The 21,441-nt window shown below is 46.4% G+C and overlaps 1 protein-coding gene across 3 annotated transcripts in view; it reads right to left on the bottom strand.

Moving 5' to 3' along the window:
• The window catches only part of SLCO4A1 (solute carrier organic anion transporter family member 4A1), a 66,578-nt gene that overhangs the window by 6,576 nt on the left and 38,561 nt on the right, over positions 1–21,441 (bottom strand). For all 3 annotated transcript variants that reach the window (XM_082226001.1, XM_082226002.1, XM_082226003.1), the window contains exons 3-8: positions 21,294–21,384; positions 17,247–17,368; positions 14,382–14,493; positions 4,778–4,932; positions 3,064–3,259; positions 55–220 (exon numbers count right to left, since the gene is read on the bottom strand). In XM_082226001.1, the coding sequence (XP_082082127.1) occupies positions 55–220; positions 3,064–3,259; positions 4,778–4,932; positions 14,382–14,493; positions 17,247–17,368; positions 21,294–21,384 (842 nt within the window). The remainder of the gene's footprint in view (positions 1–54; positions 221–3,063; positions 3,260–4,777; positions 4,933–14,381; positions 14,494–17,246; positions 17,369–21,293; positions 21,385–21,441) is intronic.

Genomic DNA, 21,441 nt, shown 5'->3' with positions numbered 1-21,441 from the left:
CCTCTGCCCAGACCCTGACAACAAGACAGAGCAGATCTTTTCTGTAGATCATACCTTTTTCCCACTGTCGTGGCCGGTTGATACCTTCTTGCACCCAGCATGGCAGGGGGAGTAATACATGATTCCATCATTTCCACACACGGGGCTATACATCTCTCGCAGACAATCACACTCCACATTGCAAGGGGCGGACAGGTTGAGGCGGCCTTCGGGTAAGATGCTGGACAAAGCAGAGAAGTTGCCAACACACACAACATTTAGCCTCTTGAAGTGTCCACAGATGGGCCACATTCATAAGATACATTTAATGCATTATGACACCACTTAAAGGGACATGGGTGGCGCTGTGGGTTAAACCACAAAGCCTAGGACTTGCCAATCAGAAGGCTGGCGGTTCGAATCCCCACGACGAGGTGAGCTCCCATTGTTCAGTCCCTGCTCCTGCCAACCTAGCAGTTCAAAAGTACTTTCAAGTGCAAGTAGATAAATAGGTACCGCTCCGGTGGGAAGGTAAATGGCGTTTCCGTGTGCTGCTCTGGTTCGCCAGAAGCGGCTTAATCATGCTGGCCACATGACCCGGAAGCTGTACGCCGGCTCCTTCGGCCAATAAAGTGAGATGAGCACCGCAACCCCCGAGTCGGCCACGACTGGACCAAACGGTCAGGGGTCCCTTTACCTTTACCTTACACCACTTTAGACAGCCATGGCTTCCCCCAAACGATTATGAGAGCTGCAGTTTGTTAAGGGTGCTGAGCGTTGTTAGGAGGCCCCTCACAGAGCTACAATTTTCAGAGGGGTTTAACAATCAATCCCTCTTCCCAGGGGAAGTTTCCCATAGTTTCTCTCTCCACCCTTCCATTTTAACTAGGCTGCAGGTCCGAGGTTACTGGCCCGAGGTTACCCAGGGAGCTTCATGGCTGAGTGGGGATGTGAACCCTGGTCTCAATTTCATACATTAATAATCCTGAGTTTCCCCCTTTGCTGCATCCTCAGCATCAACAGCATCAGCAGAGTGACATGGCTTATCATAATAAAAAAATTCCTTCCAGTAGCACCTTAAAGACCAACTAAGTTAGTTCTTGGTATGAGCTTTCGTGTGCATGCACACTTCTTCAGATACACACATAAGTGTGCATGCACACGAAAGCTCATACCAAGAACTAACTTAGTTGGTCTTTAAGCCAAAAAAGGCTTTTATGGGTATGTTCGTAGCAAAAGGAAGAACAAAGAAACAGTGGGGTCACTCAGAGGAGAAGATGGTGAAATGCAAACAGGGGACACAGAAAGGGCTGAACTCCTCAATGCCTTCTTTGCCTTAGTCTTCTCCGATAAAGAAAACAATGCCCGACCTGAAGAATTTGGAGCAAATGATTCAGCAAAGGAAACACAGCCCAGAATAACTAAGGAGATAGTACAAGAATATTTGGCTAGTTTAGATGTATTCAAGTCTCCAGGGCCAGATGAACTGCATCCAAGAGTATTAAAAGAACTGGCAGATGTGATCTCAGAACCACTGGCAGTCATCTTTGAGAATTCCTGGAGAACAGGCGAAGTCCCGGCAGACTGGAGGAGGGCAAATGTTGTCCCTATTTTCAAAAAGGGGAAAAGAGAGGACCCAAATAATTACCGCCCAGTCAGTCTGACATCAATACCAGGGAAGATTCTGGAACAGATCATTAAGCAAACAGTCTGTGAGCACCTAGAAAGGAATTCTGTGATCACCAATAGTCAGCATGGATTTCTGAAAAATAAGTCATGTCAGACTAACCTGATCTCGTTTTTTGACAGAATTACAAGCCTGGTAGATGAAGGGAACGCAGTGGATGTAGCCTACCTTGATTTCAGCAAGGCATTTGACAAGGTGCCCCATGATATTCTTGTAAAGAAGCTGGTAAAATGCGGTCTTGACTATGCTACCACTCAGTGGATTTGTAACTGGCTGACTGCCCGAACCCAAAGGGTGCTCATCAATGGTTCCTCTTCATCCTGGAGAAGAGTGACTAGTGGGGTGCCACAGGGTTCTGTCTTGGGCCCGGTCTTATTCAACATCTTTATCAACGACTTGGATGATGGACTCAAGGGCATCCTGATCAAATTTGCAGATGACACCAAACTGGGAGGGGTGGCTAACACCCCAGAGGACAGGATCACACTTCAAAACGACCTTGACAGATTAGAGAACTGGGCCAAAACAAACAAGATGAATTTTAACAGGGAGAAATGTAAAGTATTGCACTTGGGCAAAAAAAATGAGAGGCACAAATACAAGATGGGTGACACCTGGCTTGAGAGCAGTACATGTGAAAAGGATCTAGGAGTCTTGGTTGACCACAAACTTGACATGAGCCAACAGTGTGACGCGGCAGCTAAAAAAGCCAATTCAATTCTGGGCTGCATCAATAGGAGTATAGCATCTAGATCAAGGGAAGTAATAGTGCCACTGTATTCTGCTCTGGTCAGACCACACCTGGAGTACTGTGTCCAGTTCTGGGCACCACAATTCAAGAAGGACACTGACAAACTGGAACGTGTCCAGAGGAGGGCAACCAAAATGGTCAAAGGCCTGGAAACGATGCCTTATGAGGAACGGCTAAGGGAGCTGGGCATGTTTAGCCTGGAGAAGAGGAGGTTAAGGGGTGATATGATAGCCATGTTCAAATATATAAAAGGATGTCACATAGAGGAGGGAGAAAGGTTGTTTTCTGCTGCTCCAGAGAAGCGGACACGGAGCAATGGATCCAAACTACAAGAAAGAAGATTCCACCTAAACATTCGGAAGAACTTCCTGACAGTAAGAGCTGTTCGACAGTGGAATTTGCTGCCAAGGAGTGTGGTGGAGTCTCCTACTTTGGAGGTCTTTAAGCAGAGGCTTGACAACCATATGTCAGGAGTGCTCTGATGGTGTTTCCTGCTTGGCAGGGGGTTGGACTCGATGGCCCTTGTGGTCTCTTCCAACTCTATGATTCTATGATTCTAGGTGCTACTGGAAGGAATTTTTTTTTATTTTGACTATGGCAGACCAACACAGCTACCTATCTGTAAATGGCTTATCACGTCTCCTACCTTCTATCATACATCTGTGTCACTCCAGCCATGGGCATGTTGGGGCAGTCGATGAAAAAGATAAAAATCGCCAGCAAGCTGGACATGGTGCAAAACAAACAGAACTTGATAATCCCCGAACAGCGCAGCTTAAATTTGTTCACGATGAATCCTCCGAGGAATGTGCCTCCTCCTCCGGCTGGAACCACGAGGTAGCCTTCCAAAAGGAGAAGAAATCGGCAAGATCACATATGTGGTTAAGGTGCTTCCCTTTATCTTTTGCAATCACACCTGTCTGAAAACACAGAGGAAGCTCTTGGCAACACAGACTAAGAATCCCTTTGTGATAGGACAGATCTCCCTCTGATCTCGAACACAGGCTGCAGCAACACTGGAAGGAATAACAAGTATCTGTTCAACGAAACAAATAGCCTCAGAAAGCTTGCGATGCAATTGGGTCCCTCCAGGCTGGTGGGGTATTTGTTTGTGGATGGGCAGACTCTGCAACTTGCATTTGATGCAATAATTGTGCATTAGTGGTGCATTTGCACTTGGCCACTGCAAAACCATTCTGCTTTATTAGTTGCTCTGCTTCTTCAATATTATCACATTTTTTTGCAAGCTAGAAGGGCACTCTTTGCTACAGCACGTGAAATGAGTGTTTGGCAGATGGGACCCAGATCAGCAGGGAGCAAACAGGACATGAGCCAATTGGGAAATGAAGCAGCGTCTCCAACCTCAGACTTTACTGAAAGCAGGATTGCATAAAACCAACTTGATGCCAGCTGGAACATACATCGTTAGGAATGCAAACGAAAAAGCCTCACCCTGCCCAGTATCTGGATGGGACACCAGCTAGGAACTACCATTTAAGCAGCTCTGAATACAATTACACAGCCATTTACTGTGTGGGGTGCCATTTAGGAGTTGGCTACCTGGTGACTGTAATCACTAGGGGAGCTGGTTGTGCAGCCTGGCACCAGGCTAGAGACAATACCCCTTGCATTGCCCTTCGGTTATCCCAGACCCAGAGCTGGAGGTGAGAAGCTTCCATGCTTATACTGTACTCCTCGTTTCTGGAGTAATTCTGTTTACCCAGGCAACCCTGTTGTAGGGGCTTCTGGGTGGAGTGACCGCTTCCACTTTACAGAAAAGAAAGATAAAATCCATCAACACCCCTATGCCAAAAAGGGGGGACAGAAGAGGATGCAGGTTGGCATACAATTTGCGTAATAGAACCGATCTCTTCCCCCCCCCACAATATTTTATTCAAGTTGGCACCCCTACCAGTTCAGACAACACCCTAAGCCAAACCTTGCCTTAGGCCAATGCCATGTTGAGTCGCAAAACCGGGACACACATCTTCCCATCTGTACTCACGTGACCCAGGGCAAGATAACAGCACCCAAAAGATGCGCTTTCTTCGGGGTGAGTTCTCAGTGCAAAATTGTGCGAGTTCACGGTGACCAAAATGGCTGCCGGGCTATCGCGGGGGGGGAAACGGGGTATACCAGTTTTTTCTGGACACTTGTGGGGTATGCAACACAGTGCAGCAGCAAAAAGGACTGGTTGGCAGCAAAGTGGCTGCCAGCCTCTGTTCAGGGACACTTCCATTCATGCGGGTCTCACTGTACCAACGTTTGGCTTAGCATGTTGTGTGAACCAGGCCGTACACGCCCAGCCGCTTAAGAAGGTGTAAGCAACCTGCAGTGGCCCCTAACCAATATTTCCTTACCGAACAAGGTTGCTGCTTCCGAGGCACTTAAGCTAAACTGGGATTCCAGAAACTTGGGGCCGAAGGTGGACATCCCAGCAATGAGTGTGGCTTCTGTTGCTCCAGCTAAGCAAAGGAAGATGAAGGTTGGGTTCTTCAGGAGGAGCAGCACTGACCTGCATTGACCCAAGAGCAGAGGGAAAGCAGCATGTTGAAACAAGCTCAATCTCAATCATCCGAACTCCCATTCAAGTGCCGTGTTAATTGCAAATGCGTTGATTGGTAATTCTATGTGGCTTTCCCCAATTTCTTGTATACTTTACATATATGTATAACATTTTTGTCCCATTTTTCTTTCAAGAAGCCCAGAGTCCCCCTCTCATCTTCACAGTATTCTTGTGATGTAGGCTAGGCTGAAAGAGTTTCCATGGCCAAGGAGGGATCAGAAACTTGGTCCTCCTCAGTCATAGTCCAACACTCCAAAACTTGCACCATACTGCACCTCTAGGTAAAGGTAAAGGATCCCTGGACTGTTATGTTCAGTCAAAGGTGACTATGGGGTTGCGGTGCTCATCTTGCTTTCAGGCCGAGGGAGCTGGCGTTTGTCTGCAAACAGCTTTCCGAGTCATGTGGCCAGCATGACTAAACTGCTTCTGGTGCAATGGAACACCGTGACGGAAAACAGAACGCACATAAATGCCATTTACCTCCCTGCTGCAGTGGTACCTATTTATCTACTTGCGCTGGTGTGCTTTTGAATTGCTAGGTTAGCAGGAGCTGGGACAGAGCAACCAGACTTCACCCCACTGTGGCCATTCGAACCACTGGCCTTCTGATCGGCAAGCCCAAGAGGATCAGTGGTTTAGATCACAGCACCACTCGCGTCCCTTCTATCCCTGTTAACTTACACCCGCTGGTTCATTTTGGCCCTCTGTGCAACATTTAACATTCTGCTAGGGAATCCCAGAGCCACTGACACAGATATGTGGAAATCCTGGTGCTACACCAGATGGTTCCTTCTTACCCTCCAGCTGTTCAATAAGAAACACTCTGAGGGGATCCTCTGCAAGAAGTTCTGGTGCAAGAAGAACAAAGCAGAGGGGGAAGTGTCTCAGCAAAGAGGTCGACTTGTGATCCTTGCAATCTGCCAAAAGCCATCCATGCGTCTTGTAGCTGCATGCATGCCATTTTGGAGATGCACTTGCATTTTGAAGTTTTGAAATTCGGCTATTCGTTTATCTTATTTACATCCTTGTGGAGGTGTCACTTGATTATTTTGAACTTTTGCACGGTCAGGGCAGATAAAGAGTTCGTGTTTCTTTTTTAACAACTTGGTGTGAGAATGTATGTGGAGAAAATGGAAGCTGAAACTTAAGTGGATTTACTGAGAATTAAATAGATGTCTCTGTTTCCATGGAAATTGTTTTCTGCATGAACTTGTGATTGGCATAAAGGTATATGGTTGTGTTTGCAACTGCCCCCACCCATTCTGACAACTGGAATGTGGCCCCAACAGCTTTTAATCCAGGAAATGTGGCCCTTTATTCCCCTCCAAAAAAGGTTCCCCACCCCCAATTTAAAGAAAACTAGATGGAAAAACACAGAACACTGACATTAATACATGTGGAAATAAGACCAAATAATTAAATAGTACCCAGGAACTGGACATGTGAATAAGCCCTTTGCAGGACGAGTGTCGAAAGATATTTTAGCATATATGACATGTGGCAATTATTTCTGTATTTTTCTCCAGAAAGTGATTCCAGCTGTGAGTCTTTCTCCTGGGTACATAAAAGGCCTTGGGGAACTAAGATGGTCCCAATTATCTATCCCTCTCTCGGATATGAAGAGCAACCAAATTCAACAGGATTTCTTCTGCACCAAGTTGAATCTCTATGTTATACAACTTTATGCGGCAGCTAGACTGGTGACTGGGAGTGGCCGCCGGGACCACATAACACCGGTTCTGAGAGATCTGCATTGGCTCCCAGTACGTTTCCGAGCACGATTCAAAGTGTTGGTGCTGACCTTTAAAGCCCTAAACGGCCTCGGTCCTGTATACCTGAAGGAGCGTCTCCACCCCCATCATTCAGCCCGGACACTGAGATCTAGCGCCGAGGGCCTTCTGGCGGTTCCCTCATTGCGAGAAGTGAGGCTACAGGGAACCAGGCAGAGGGCCTTCTCGGTAGTGGCGCCTGCCCTGTGGAACGCCCTTCCAGCAGATGTCAAAGAGATAAATAATTACCTGACATTCAGAAGACATCTTAAGGCAGCCCTGTTCAGGGAAGTTTTTAATATGTAATGCTGTACTGTTTTTAACACTGATTGGGAGCCACCCAGAGTGGCTGGGGAAACTCAACCAGATGGGCGGGGTATAAATAATAAATTATTATTATTATTATTATTATTATTATTATTATTATTATTATTATTATTATTATGAAGTCCTTTGCCCCCTTTGCAATGAAACTGACAGCACAGTTGCAGTCCAGGGAAGACTTGTAGTTGTTGCTGCATTCTCCCCCACAAGTGACCCTTGGAATGATTCATCACTCTTTCCTGATGCGCTTCTGTGACATATATCCGAAGATATATGTACCCAATCTGATAGCAGAGTCCAAGCAAAAGCTAGGCATTTGGGGTGTGGAATCTAAGCTACTTTATTACAGTGGTACCTCTAGTTACAAACTTGCTTCGTTCCGGAGGTCTGTTCTTAACTTGAAACTGTTCTTAACTAGAGGCGTGCTTTCACTAATGGGTCCTCCTGCTGACGTTGCACTGCCGGCACACAATTTCTGTTCTCATCCTGGGGCAAAGTTCTCAACTTGAGGTAACTCTTCCAGGTTAGTGGAGTTTGTAACCTGAAGCATTTGTAACTCGAAGTACCACTGTACAGTGGTACCTCGGGTTACAGATGTTTCAGGTTACAGATGCTTCAGGTTACAGACTCCGCTAACCCAGAAATAGTACCTCCGGTTAAGAACTTTGCTTCAGGATGAGAACAGAAATCGTGCTCTGGCGGCGCGGCAACAGTGGGAGGCCCCATTAGCTAAAGTGGTGCTTCAGGTTAAGAACAGTTTCAGGTTAAGAATGGACCTCCAGAACGAATTACGTTCTTAACCCGAGGTACCACTGTATATACAAGTGTTACAGAACAAAGGAACATAGCTCTTCTTTCCTTCTTCTTCTCCAAGAGAGAAAACAGACTAAAAGCAATAGTAAGCAATAGTACAACATAACGGAACAGTGTAACTGAACTTCCGTTCTCATAACTCCAACAGTATGGAATGTCAACACAGACATGTGGTGAAAACAATCACACATCCAGCAACGGAGGAATGAAATCCCAACAGTAGTATCGGCAACCTGATCCATGGGATGAGGTCTCCTGGCTTTTGAGTCATCATTATAACTCATGCTGAACCACTGCACTGATGTGATGAGTGTCAACTCCTTGGAATACAGGTGTGTCTAGGTCTGCCTTCTGAGAAGTGCTTAGAAAAGGATGGAGGAAGATGTTGCTGACAAGCTGGTTCATGGCTGTAGGTAGAGCCAGGTCTACCAGTCTTTGGGAACACACTTGAAAGCCACAGTAACTGTCATTGGTGATACACTACACCACAACTCAGAACAAACTGCAAGCTACAGTGGTACCTCAGGTTAAGAACCTCGTTTTGGAGGTCCATTCTTAACCTGAAACTGTTCTTAACCTGAGGTACCACTTTAGCTAATGGGGCCTCCTGCTGCCGCCATGCTGCCACCGCACAATTTCTGTTCTCATCGTGAAGCAAAGTTCTTAACCCGAGGTACTATTTTTGGGTTAGCGGAGTCAGTAACCTGAAGTGTCTGTAACCTGAGGTACCACTGCATTCCTTTGGCTACAATAGGATGCTTGGTTCAAACATAATTTCAGTGAGGTGGAGAAGAGACAGGGGTGGCCACCGTGTGCCCAGGGGCACCACACTGGCCATGCCTAATGTAGAGCAATGCTTTGCATTCCTTCATAGTAGGACCAACACATAGGGTTGCCATATTCCCAAAATCTGGACAAAGCTGTTGAGCTGTTTCCCCACTCCCTTTTTGGCCTTTTTTTTTTTTTGAATTTTTAAATGATATAATAAAAAAATAAAAAATTCCTTCCAGTAGCACCTTAAAGACCAACTAAGTTAGTTCTTGGTATGAGCTTTCGTGTGCATGCACACTTCTTCAGATACACTGAAACAGAAGTTTCTGTTTCAGTGTATCTGAAGAAGTGTGCATGCACACGAAAGCTCATACCAAGAACTAACTTAGTTGGTCTTTAAGGTGCTAATGGAAGGAATTTTTTATTTTGACTATGGCAGACCAACACGGCTACCTATCTGTAACTTAAATGATATCATCATCATCATCATCATCATCATCATCATCATCATCCTCTTGCCAGTGTGAGTGTAGTGGTTAAGAGCAGTGGCCTCGTAATCTGGTGAACCGGATTCGATTCCCTGCTCCCCCACATGCAGCTGCTGGGTGACCTTGGGCTAGTCACACTTCTCTGAAGTCTCTCAGCCCCACTCACCTCACAGAGTGTTTGTTGTGGGGGAGGAAGGGAAAGGAGAATGTTAGCTGCTTTGAGACTCCTTAGGGTAGTGATAAAGCGGGAAGTCAAATCCAAACTCTTCTTCTTCTTCTTCTTCATACATCTGTGTTTCCCCAGACATTTTGCTGATTTGCCAAAAATTCACCCGGATAAGATTTTCTGGCCAAATTTCTGGACGTGTCTGGAAAAAACTGGGCATATGGCAGCCCTACCAACCCATGGTCTGCAAAAATGGCATTGTTTTGAAACATGAAACAATTATTTGATTACAAACTTTAACTGTCTTGGGACACAACCCATACAATCCAGAACTTTAAAGTCATTCTAATTTTCATGGGAACAATTTGTAGAACTAGTTATGGTGAATGGGCTTTCACCAACCTTGGAGCCTCTAGATATTTTGGACTACAGCCCCCCATCAGCCACAGCAGGCTAGGTCTTAACTATTGCTTTCCTCCTATATAAATACACATGTAAGGCTGTCATCACGCAGCTCCCATTGGAGAATTTGTAGCATCTCATCAGAATTCTGCATTTGCATGAAGCCAGGGGTAGTTAGGGTTGGAGAACAACAAAGCAGAGGTGGCAGCCACTAGTTAATTAATAAAAATGCAACACTGACTCCCTTCTGTTTCATCTTCATCATCTTCAGTAAACACCAGATGCAGGAAAATGAAAGGAAAGATAGTGTCAAATTTTCGGTTATCGACTGAGAAACAGCTGAGAAGAGGCTGACCTTCTCTGATCCTTTTTGATGATGTTCTGTAACAACAACTGTTGAACTATCCTCTCTCCCCGGGTGTTTTCTCAGTTAGGCATGTGGTTCAGGAACACAACAGTTAGTGAGAATTACATGTCTCTTAACCAGCAAAATCCACAGAAAGCTAATCTTGTTCTTAAATGTTACTTTGAGAACAAGACTTGCTTGTACCAGATTTCATTCAATTTGTTGTGCTTTGCGGGGGACAGTGCTTTGCAATGTTTCCATTCTATATGAATTTAGGAAAAAGAAATTAGCAACACCAGAAATATGTCGATCAGAGGAGTGCATAAGAAAATAAGACGAGCCTGGTGGATCGGGCCCAGCTAGTCCAGCAAACTGCTCTCACGGTGGTCAAACAGTTGTCTGTTGGAAACCAGGGAGCAGAAACTATTTCTGCAGGCTTTGGTATAAAGGTAAAAAGGTAAAGGTAATGGGACCCCTGACCATTAGGTCTAGTCGTGACTGACTCTGGGGTTGCGGAGCTCATCTTGCTTTATTGGCCGAGGGAGCCGGCGTACAGCTTCTGGGTCATGTGGCCAGCATGAGTAAGCCGCGTCTGGCAAACCAGAGCAACACACGAAAACGCCGTTTACCTGTCTCAGTAGTGCAATGGGGCCTTCCACACCCTCCCCTTCCTCCATGTACCCCCATGGCTCCCCCAAATCAACTCTGGAAAAACCCCAGAACATAGCACAGGGAGTGGGCGGGAGGGGAGATCATCCCATCAGCCAAGCAGAAACGTTTGTGCTGGCTGCACAATACCTTAGTGCTATGTTGAATTCCACCCTGAGTTTGCTGTTTTCCTTTTCCTTCCCTGCCCCCTTTCCTTTTGTGCTGTGTCGTTTTTATTCTGAGGGAAGGCTCCCTGAAGCTAGAAGGCCTGTAAATCATGGGTGGATAAGCACTTGGAGATAAGCACCTGGAGTGAAAAGTAAAGCAAACTCTTGAGTTCTCGGCTTCTATTTTGCATCTCTGTTGTTTGGGTCATACGCCGACCAGCATTTAAATGCTATTTCTGAATTTAATTTCCTTATAGAAGAACTGAGCCATAATCTTGGAAAGTGGCACCAAGTCAAGAATTTCACTCAATAACTAGGCTGAAATTTCTTCAGGATACTCTTTCTGCATAATACATACAAATTGCCTGGCAACCAACCCAGGTGGGCCACACGCCAGAGGAGACTTATGGGTGCTTAAGTCCACCGGCATCCTTTATTATCCTCTATTATTATTTATTTCAGCAGGCCTACCAAGGCATAGACTGCTGTTGCCTATATTTTTACTTATCTGCGTTTGAATGAGAATTATTTTGTGCACATATTAATATAGTTACTGTGAGTTTTAGCTGCGTTTTACCTTTGATTTTATTACACAAAACCAGTGTTGGCTGGTTCCTATTGAGGCTGGTGAGGCAAAAGCCAGTATTCCTGGCAGAAAATGTGCAGCATTTGGACTTGATGCACATCCATAACTATTTGTAAACACCCGGGTACGTGTGTGTCTGGGTACTGGATATGGGTGATGGGTAAAGGTAAAGGGACCCCTGACCATTAGGTCCAGTTGTGGCTGACTCTGGGGTTGCGGCACTCATCTCGCTTTATTGGCCGAGGGAGCCGGCATACAGCTTCCGGGTCATGTGGCCAGCATGACTAAGCTGCTTCTGGCGAACCAGAGCAGTGCACGGAAACACCGTTTACCTTCCCACTGGAGCGGTACCTATTGAACTACTTGCACTTCGTGCTTTCAAACTGCTAGGTTGACAGGAGCAGGGACCGAGCAACGGGAGCTCACCCTGTTGCAGGGATTCGAACCGCCAACCTTCTGATTGGCAAGCCAGTATTTCTGGCAGAAAATGTGCACCATTTGGACAAGATGCACCTCCATACCTATTTGTAAACACCCAGGTACGTGTGTGTCTGGGTATTGGGTAGGGGTGACGGGTAAAGGTAAAGGGACCCCTGACCATTAGGTCTAGTCACAGACGACTCTGGGTTGCGGCGCTCATCTTGCTTTATTGGCCGAGGGAGCCAGCGTATAGCTTCCAGGTCATGTGGCCAGCATGACTAAGCCGCTTCTGGCGAACCAGAGCAGCACACGGTAATGCCGTTTACCTTCTCGCCGGAGTGGTACCTATTTATCTACTTGCACTTTGACAAGCTTTTGAACTGCTAGGTTGGCAGGAGCAGGGAATGAGCAACAGGAGCTCACCCCATCGTGGGGATTCGAACTGCCAACCTTCTGATCGGGAAGTCCTAGGCTCTGTGGTTTAACCCACAGTGCCACCTGCGTCCCACTAAAAGGCAGGGAGGCTAGGAGGAGGAGGAACCAAGTCAATGACAGGCAGTGGCAGAGCCAATGATAGGTGGAGCCAGAGCCAATGACAGGCAGAGCTAACTACGGTAATTCTGGTTCCATTTTTGCCCAAGGTGGGGGTCGAACCCATAACTCTGAGATGGAGAGTCTCCTGCTCTACCAACTGAGCTTTGATTAAGCAGTTTAGGCATCGTTCAAAATAAATGAATGATAAAACACACGAGGTGCATAAGGACATTTAGCAGTGCATTGGAAATGTGGGTGTAAAGAACGCCATGTAGTAATGATTCTACCCTGATCACATGGGGATGGGGGAGAAATCTAGTCAACTAGGGTGGTCATGAACCCTACTTCACAGAGGACAGTCCTCTGAATGACTCAGGACCCAAACATCTAAAAGACCATCTCCTGCCTACAGACCCTCTTGGATGCTGAGATCTGTAGAAGAGACCATCTTGTTATTTTATAAGCTTGACTGCACTGTCTGGCATCACATGTAAGGGGGGAGTCTCAATTGGGCCAGGATCTGTGCCCTTACACTAGTATGGACGTCGAATCACTTCACGTGTTGGCCAAAAGCACAGAGAGGGAGCCTGCTGCCCTCTTGCGTATTCTCCCAATGTCTGCTGCTGTAGCAGGGGTCATCTGAACGCCCCTGTGATGTCCAAGCACATACTACTACAGCGGTACCTCAGGTTAAGAACGTAATTTGTTCCGGAGGTCCGTTCTTAACCTGAAACTGTTCTTAACCTGAGGTACCACTTTAGCTAATGGGGCCTCCTGCTGCTGCCGCGCCACCGGAGCATGATTTCTGTTCGCATCCTGAAGCAAAGTTCTTAACCTGAGGTACTATTTCTGGGTTAGTGGAGTCCGTAACCTGAAGCGTATGTAACCTGAAGCGTCTGTAACCCGAGGTACCACTGTATTCAGTGCCTCTCTTTAGCTCTGATGTCACTTAGCTCAGCCTGACTGGGGCTGATGGAAATTGTAGTTCAAAGCATCTGGAAAGGTTAGCAAAGGCTGCTCTAGTCAAAGCGATGCACTTTCAGGTCGACCACTTCTCTAAATCATTCCCAGTGAAATCAGGAGGACTTGGTTTTATAGGTTGTGCCTACAAAATGCTATACTGCAATAATTATCAATCACCATGTAAATAAATGTATTTTGCTTAAGGCAGCCTTTCCTAACTTGGTGTTCTCTAGACTAGGTGATATGGAAGATATCTCCCATCATGAGGATGGGAGTTGTACTTCAAAATATATGGAAGATCCCAGGTTGGCAAAGGACATGTTAGCCAATAGCAATGGATTGTACTCAATGGGCAGTAATGGCTAGTGTAAGGCAGTGGTGAATATGTCAATTTCGATTTCCCTCAGTTTTTCATTTTTCCACTCATAAGTTCAGTTTTCAACATTTCTACACTAGTTTGAAATTATATGTGTGTGTGTATATATATATATATATATACACACACACACCTCATGAAAATGTATACCATAGTATTTTTGTACAAATTTCTCCCAATACCCAGATTTTTGTATGCAATATTGCCTAATATTGTATGCAATATTGTTTTGGTAAAGCAACATTCCGTAACATAACACATTTTTTGTATGTTATTTTCACGCATATATGCATTTTTATTCATACTTTATTCTAATATATTTGCATTCTTGCTCAAATTACTTAAGCGGAGAACAGTACTGAAAAAGATTCTGAGAAGTGCGAATTTTGAAGGACGGTGTCAGTTTTGTTATGGAAAGTGCAAATTAGGAAGATTCACCTTTAATTGTGAAGTGAATCAAATTTATTCCCCAATCTGTAACATCCATTTCCCGTGCCACAATGTGGCAGAACATTAACTTGTTTGTGGTTGAAGATCCAGGGGGAAGGAGCAAGACTGTTGCAGAGTTTAAAGACAGTTAAGAAAATACACAGTTATCTGAATGACAGGTACAAGAAGTTCTCACCGTGGCAGGTCTTTAACCGTCTTCCCAAAGTCAGGATCTGAGGCTGTTTTATGGCTGCCGTCTTTCAGCTGATGGGCCTCTGAAACTCTCATGACTATGTAGCGCTGAGAACCTGAAAACATACAAAATTCAGTGTGCACCTTGCAGCCGGGGGATTTGGCCAGACTGGGGGCTCGTCCCAATTCAGAAACGTCCTCCATGCAGTGTTCAAATGGCTGTGGGTTGTACAGAGTGCCCTGTGTCCCCTTTCCAAATATCAACCTGCTTGCCAGTTCTGACCTCTGATCTCCGTGCCTTTTGAGCAGTGGCATAGCATGGGGGGTGCCAGGGGTGCCGGCCGCACCGGGCGCAACATTGGGGGGGGGGCGCATTTGGCCGGCCCTTCGCAAGACGAAAGTCCATAGGGAAATCTCCGGGACAGCGGGGAAGCGCAGCGCGTCTTCCCCACTGTCCTCGGAGCTCCTCCGAAGGCTGGCGGTGGGGCGGAGAGACCTCCTCCCGCCGCCAGGCTTCGGATGGCTGTCCTGAAGACTTGTGGTGGGAGCAGTGGCGTAGCGTGGGGGGTGCAGGGGGGCCTGCCGCACCTGGCGCAACATCTGGGGGGGGGGCGGAAGGGACCCGAGTGCTAAAATCCACGGGTTAGGGGGCGCAAATTACTTGCCTTGCCCTGGGTGCTGAGAACCCATGCTACGCCACTGCTTTTGAGCCTGTGTAGTGTCCTTGGCTAGAATATGCATCTGGGACAGGAGAGAATAGCATTCAAATCCACACTTGCCCATGAATATCACTGAGAGGCCATGGGCTAGTCACTATCTCTCAGTGTTGCCTACCTCACAGTCAGGGAAGGGTTTCCTATGGAAATAATGAAGTTTAAGCTTCAGGGCTGCAGAAGCAATTTTAGTGCACATTGCTTAAAATTCTGGGGTCTAGCAGACCCATTTTGAGTGGCACGACCCGAATTCATTAATTTTTTTCTTGCATATATTTCCACAATCCCATACCCGCCAAGATTTCTCTGATGAAAATAAGGACTTCCTATTCCATAATAACAATACTTTTATTATTTATACCCCACCCATCTGATTGGGTTGCCCCAGCAGCTCTGGGTAGCTTCCAACATATTCAAAAACATTAAACATTTTTAAAACCCTTCCCTATATAGGGCTGCCTTCAGATGTCTTCTAAAAGTTGTATAGTTACTTATCTCCTTGGCTTGGGGGTCACATAACTCCATACCCTCCAAGATTTCTCTGATGGAAATAGAGATGTCCTACCATACCCTCCAACATTTTTCTGATGAAAGGAAGGACATCCTAAGGCAAAGTGGGACATTATGGGATCAGATCAGAAACCGGGATGCCTTCTGTGAATCTGGAATTGTCCCTGGAAAATAGGGACCGTTGGACGGTCTGCAATCTCAAAGTTTGAAAGTCAGTAGCACAGATGTAAAGGTGTGCTGATCTGTCATGGAACAACCCCACTGAAGCAGGTAACAGTGGTTACCCAGACTTCATTGTTGGTTGTTAAGAGGCCCCAGTGACAGTTCAAGCTTTGGGGTCACAAAAATGTAGGTCCGCCACTTAGAATAGGGCCTCAAGTCATCAGCTATCTATGGTGGCCCAAAAAAGACCCAATCAATGTCCTGGTTTTGCTGCTTGCACAGGCGTGCCACCAACTCATGGAAGGCCACAGGCTTTTCCCCTTACACCAACCAGCAGTGGCAAAGGCTCTCTAGACAAAAGTATTTCCTAGCTCTGCTGGCGAATGTCAGGAACTGAACCCTGGGACCCTTTTACATGCAAATCATGTGCTCAGCAGAAAGATACCAACCCTCCCGTGTAGAGTTCAGTGCATGAAACATTATCCGCAACTCCAACAGACCAAGAGAAGGTCAATTGACACATCAGAAGGAGGTGAGCAGGGGGGAAATGGCATAAAAGGCAGCAGCAGGCCTGATCCAGAGGCTGAGCAGAGAATTTCAGTGCCTTGTCTGCTCTGAGCTTGGCTATCCAAAAGTATCGCACAATGAAAAGGGAGGGTGAGGGAATCTTAGGACACCATGTGTGTGTCATCAAGCAAGTTGCAAAAAGCTCGTCAGCTTGTTTCAAAGTGATTTGGGACAAGGCCTGAGAGGGGAAGGAAGGCAACTGAGCAAAAGAGACGCCGGAGGAGGAAGATGCGGGGGAGAGAATTTGCATTGCTTTCATTTCTCCCCCTCCACAGGCAAATATGCACAGCATGACCGAGGTTCAAATGATAACACACAGGGCATAACAATGGCAGATTAACAAAGGCACGCTGTTCTGCAAATTCTGTTTCCTTTCCCTATTCGTCTCCTAGGGCTCCAGGATTCAGTCGGTCCGCCGCCAGCTAGCTGGTACATCCGTGCTAGGCCATGGTTTGGTGGAGCATAACGTACAATCAAGACCACTGGTTATTTTGTATTTTGATTAACAGAATGGTAAGCAGAATGCTATTTCCCAAGCCTTACCATTTGTTATGCTGCCTATCTGTATTGCCCAGCCACATGCTGAAAGAGAATCTGACCACATTCTTAAGAACATCATGGGAAACTGCCTTATTCTGGGCCACTTTTTTGTCCATGAAGTTGCCTACACTGGCTCTCTAAAGTTTCAGGCTCTAAAGTTTCCCAGCCCTACCTGGAGACGCCATGGAACTGAACCTGGGATTTTCTGCATGCAAAAAAAGGTGCACCAGTGCTATGCTATGGCCTCTCCTGCTCCTTATCAGGACAGGAGGGGTACAGTATTAGTATCCCTGCCACTTGGCAGCCCTCCCCTCTCTTGAGAAGGGCAAAGACTGCTGTACTGCAAAATGAGTTTAGTTGGGACACTCTTGACCTACCTGGCAGGCGATGAGGGTACCCCAAGATGGGGATCGAGATCAAAAGGGATCCAGCCCCTGCGCCCAGAAATCCAATCCACCAAGCGCCAACCCACAGAGTATTGTCCGGCGTAAGATCAATTCTGCAGGTAAAGGGCAGAGGAGGAAGGTTACTCGTTTATGAAAATTGTCTTCCCGTATTCTGACAAACTGACGTCAGCCAAGAACAAGCCAGGGATGACCTAGACAAAAAGCTTATGACGATGTCATAGTGCCCCTGCTTCCCAGACTGGTGGAGACTTTTGGAGGTGAGGGAAGCATTTTGCAATGTTTAGAAATGAACCTGAATTCCACTTGAGTTGGAATTTAGCAGGCTGGGCTCACTTCAAGGCTCAAAGGCCCACTCTGGGATTCAAGATTAATAGATTGCAGGCTCAGCTGCTTAAATTAATGTAAGATGAAAGTTTCTACGCAAGATCGAAATACCAAAACAGAGCGAGTGAGCAGAGTTTTTAATATCTGCCAATAGCTTTAGCAAAATTATCAGCACAGGTCAAACGGCCTCCCTTTCTTTTTAACCAAAATTATCTGTGCATTTGGAATATGTCCTTAATTCATAGGACCACTTAATTGCTTATTGCTGCAGTAATCACTCCGTGAGCAGTGCTTTGGCCAGAGATAAAAGCGCTCCTGAAAAATAGCAAGGTATTATCCTTCTGCCTTCCCAAAGGTGCCCTTGACCCCAGAGAGAACCCTTAAATCACCCTTATGTTGAACAAATTTTTTTTGCATGGGACTTCGTTGTAGAAACAACCATGAACAGATAAACCTTCCAAAAGGAACCGTTTGGTCACATAATAATAATAATAATAATAATAATAATAATAATAATAATAATAATAAAATTTATTTACATCCCGCCCTCCCCAGCCGAAGCCGGGCTCAGGGCGGCTAACAACAATCAAATAATACAACATTCTAAAATCATTTCATTAAAATTAATTCAACTCAAATTGATGGCACCCATTAGGCTAAAGTTCTGTGAAGATTGCCAAAGGAGGGAGTCAGGCTGTGCCCAGACCAAAGGCCTGGTAGAACAGCTCCGTCTTGCAGGCCCTGCGGAAAGGTGTCAAGTCCTGCAGGGCCCTAGTCACTTGTGACAGAGCATTCCACCAGATTGGAGCCGCAGCCGAAAAAGCCCTGGCTCTAGTTGAGGCCAGCCTAACCTCTCTGTGGCCTGGGACCTTCAGGATGTTTTTGTTTGAAGACTGTAAGTTCCTCTGTGGGACATACCAGGAGAGTCAGTCCTGTAGGTCCTAGGGTCCTAGGCCGTATAGGGCTTTAAAGGTTAAAACCAGCACCTTAAACCTGATCCTGTACCCCACCGGGAGCCAGTGCAGCTGGTACAGAACCGGGTGAATGTGATCTCGCAGTGAGGACCCCGTAAGGAGTCTTGCCACGGCATTCTGAACCCGCTGGAGTTTCTGGGTCAGTCTCAAGGGCAGCCCCACGTAGAGCGAGTTACAATAATCCCGTCTGGAGGTGACCGTCGCGTGGATCACAGTGGCTAGGTCAGGGCAAGAGAGGTAAGGAGCCAACTGCTTAGCTAGGCGGAGATGAAAAAATGTCGCCTTTGTTGTAGCTGCAATCTGCTCTTCCATGGAAAGGGTGGTGTCGAAGATTACACCCAAACTCTTAACGGACGGTGCTGGCACTAATTGCACCCTTGCAAGAGATGGGAGTTGCCCCCCCCATCCCATATTGTCCCTTCCCAGCCAAAGGACCTCTGTCTTCGAAGGATTTAACTTCAACCGGCTCCCACGTAACCATCCAGCCACAGCTTCCAAACATGTGATCAGTGTGTCTGGGGCCGAGTCAGGATGGCCATCCATCAACAGATAGAGTTGGGTGTCATCAGCATACTGATGGCAACCCAGCCCAAAACTCCAGACAAGCTGGGTGAAGGGGCGCATAAAGATGTTGAAAAGCATCGGGGAGAGTATCGCACCCTGAGGCACTCCACACACCAAGGAGTGGCACGATGACAATTCCCCCCCCCTCAAGCGCCACCCTCTGTCCCCAACCAGAGAGAAACAAGCGCAGCCATTGAAGGACTGTGTCCTGGATCCCCATGTTGGCAAGGTGGTGGTCCAGGAGTTCGTGATCGACCATGACGAAAGCTGCTGACAGATCTAGAAGAATCAGCAGCCCCGACCCGCCTTGATCCAGCTACCTGCGGAGATCATCTGTTAGGGCGACCAGAGGCGTCTCGGTCCCATGACCAGCGCGGAAGCCGGACTGGAATGGATCCAGAGCCGATTAGACCATTATCTAGACCATTATCGTCTATCGTTATGGTTGGTGGCTGTCCAGGGCATGGGCAGAAGTTTTTCCCTCCCAGCCCTACCAGCGGGAAATCACATGTGACCTTCCACATTCAAGTCATCTGTTCTGCCATGCAAATATGGCCTCATCTTTAGCATCTAGTACCACAGTTGTACTGTAATAGTTAGGATGCCATAGTACCTGGAGTGTACCTGAATTGTGATGTTTTTGATCCTGGTTTACCTGATTATCCTGATGTCTCTCCAGCCGTGATGTTCTCCTGTTCTGCCACCTGGCTTACCCAATGCTCTGGATTCCTTTTTATCCCCAACTTCTAGTTACTGGTTCTAGGGTGCTGTCTCCAGCCCTGCCTGTCCAAAGACTGAACCTGAGACTTTCTACATGGAATATAATAAGAATATATCAGGAGAACCTTGCTGCATCAGGCCAAAGACCCATCTAATCCAGCACTCTGTTGTCACATTGGCCAGCCAGAAGCCTCTGGGAAGCAACAACACCTTCTCCCTACTTGTGATTCTCAGCAACTAGGATTCAGAGGCATGTTGTCCCCAACAGTGGAGACAGAACATAGCCAGCAGGACTGGTAGCCACTGATAACTTCATCCTCTTTTGAAAGCCCTATATAGCCTAGGACCTTCATACCTACAGGACCACCTCTCCTGGTATGTCCCACAGAGGACCTTACGGTCTTCAAACAAAAGCATATTGGAGTTCCCGGGCCACAGGGAGGTTAGGCTGGCCTCAACCAGAGCCAGGGTTTTTTTCGGCTGTGGCCCCGATCTGGTGGAACGCTCTGTCACAAGAGACCAGGGCCCTGCGGGACTTGACACCTTTCCGCAGGGCCTGCAAGACGAAGCTGTTCCGCCAGGCCTTTGGCCAAGGCACAGTCTGATTATCCTTTGGCAATCCTCATAGAACTCTAGCCCAATGATTGCCATTAATTTGATTCCGAATTGATTTTAGTATGAATTGATTTTAGAATGTACTTCAATTAATTGATTGTGATTTTATGTAAACTGTGTTACTTTTACAGTTGTTAGCCGCTCTGAGCCAGGCTTCGGCTGGGGAGGGCGGGATATAAATAAGAATTTATTTATTTATTTGTTTGTTTGTTTAAAGCTATGCATGCTTCAATATGGTCCAAGTCATCAGAAGTGAATGGGCTAAAATTCTGAATGAATGTCGTTGGAGCTTCCTGTGACTGATGATAGAGGCCTTAACAGTTCTTATGCTCTTGCAGTGAGAAGCTAATATTTAATTATTAAAATAAATAATAAAATCAGCAGTTGAGGAAGAGCACAGCCATCACCGCTATGGGGCTATCATCTACTGGGGCTAGGAAGTTGCAGCCAATTGAAGCTGATCATAGAATTGGAAGGTTTGAAATGATCACAAGGGTTATCTAGTCCAACCCCTTGCAGTGCAGGAAACTTTTGCCAAATGTGGGCTCAAACCCATGACTCTGAGATTAAGAATCTCATGATCTATCAGCTGAGCTAAGATGCATGACAGGACCTGCATGATACTTGGACTTACGTATAATGTGTGAAGTGATTTTCTGAAAATGCTGGAGTTGAGCTACATTTCATGTTTGAAGCCTGTTTTTGAGTTCAGCAGGATGAGAGCAGATTGCCTGTGTCTTTACTTTAAAAAGAACAAAAAACCTAGGTAAAAGGTTTAACAAGAAATTGCTGTGTCCAAGATAAAGAATGCCAAACTTACTGTCTTCCGATTTCGGTGTAAATGTTCAGAAAGATCCCTCCAACCAGATAGCCAGCTGCAGGACCCAATATGGCAGCAGTGTAGAAAATAGCTGAAAAAGAAAGATGTCAAGAGAGACACTTGAAAAAGTTCAAAGTTCAAAAAGTCA

This window comes from Podarcis vaucheri, assembly GCF_965113315.1.
Source record: "Podarcis vaucheri genome assembly, chromosome: 6".
Taxonomy (NCBI): domain Eukaryota; kingdom Metazoa; phylum Chordata; class Lepidosauria; order Squamata; family Lacertidae; genus Podarcis; species Podarcis vaucheri.
Note: the sequence above shows the minus strand (reverse complement) of the source record. Positions and strands in the feature narration are given on the sequence as shown.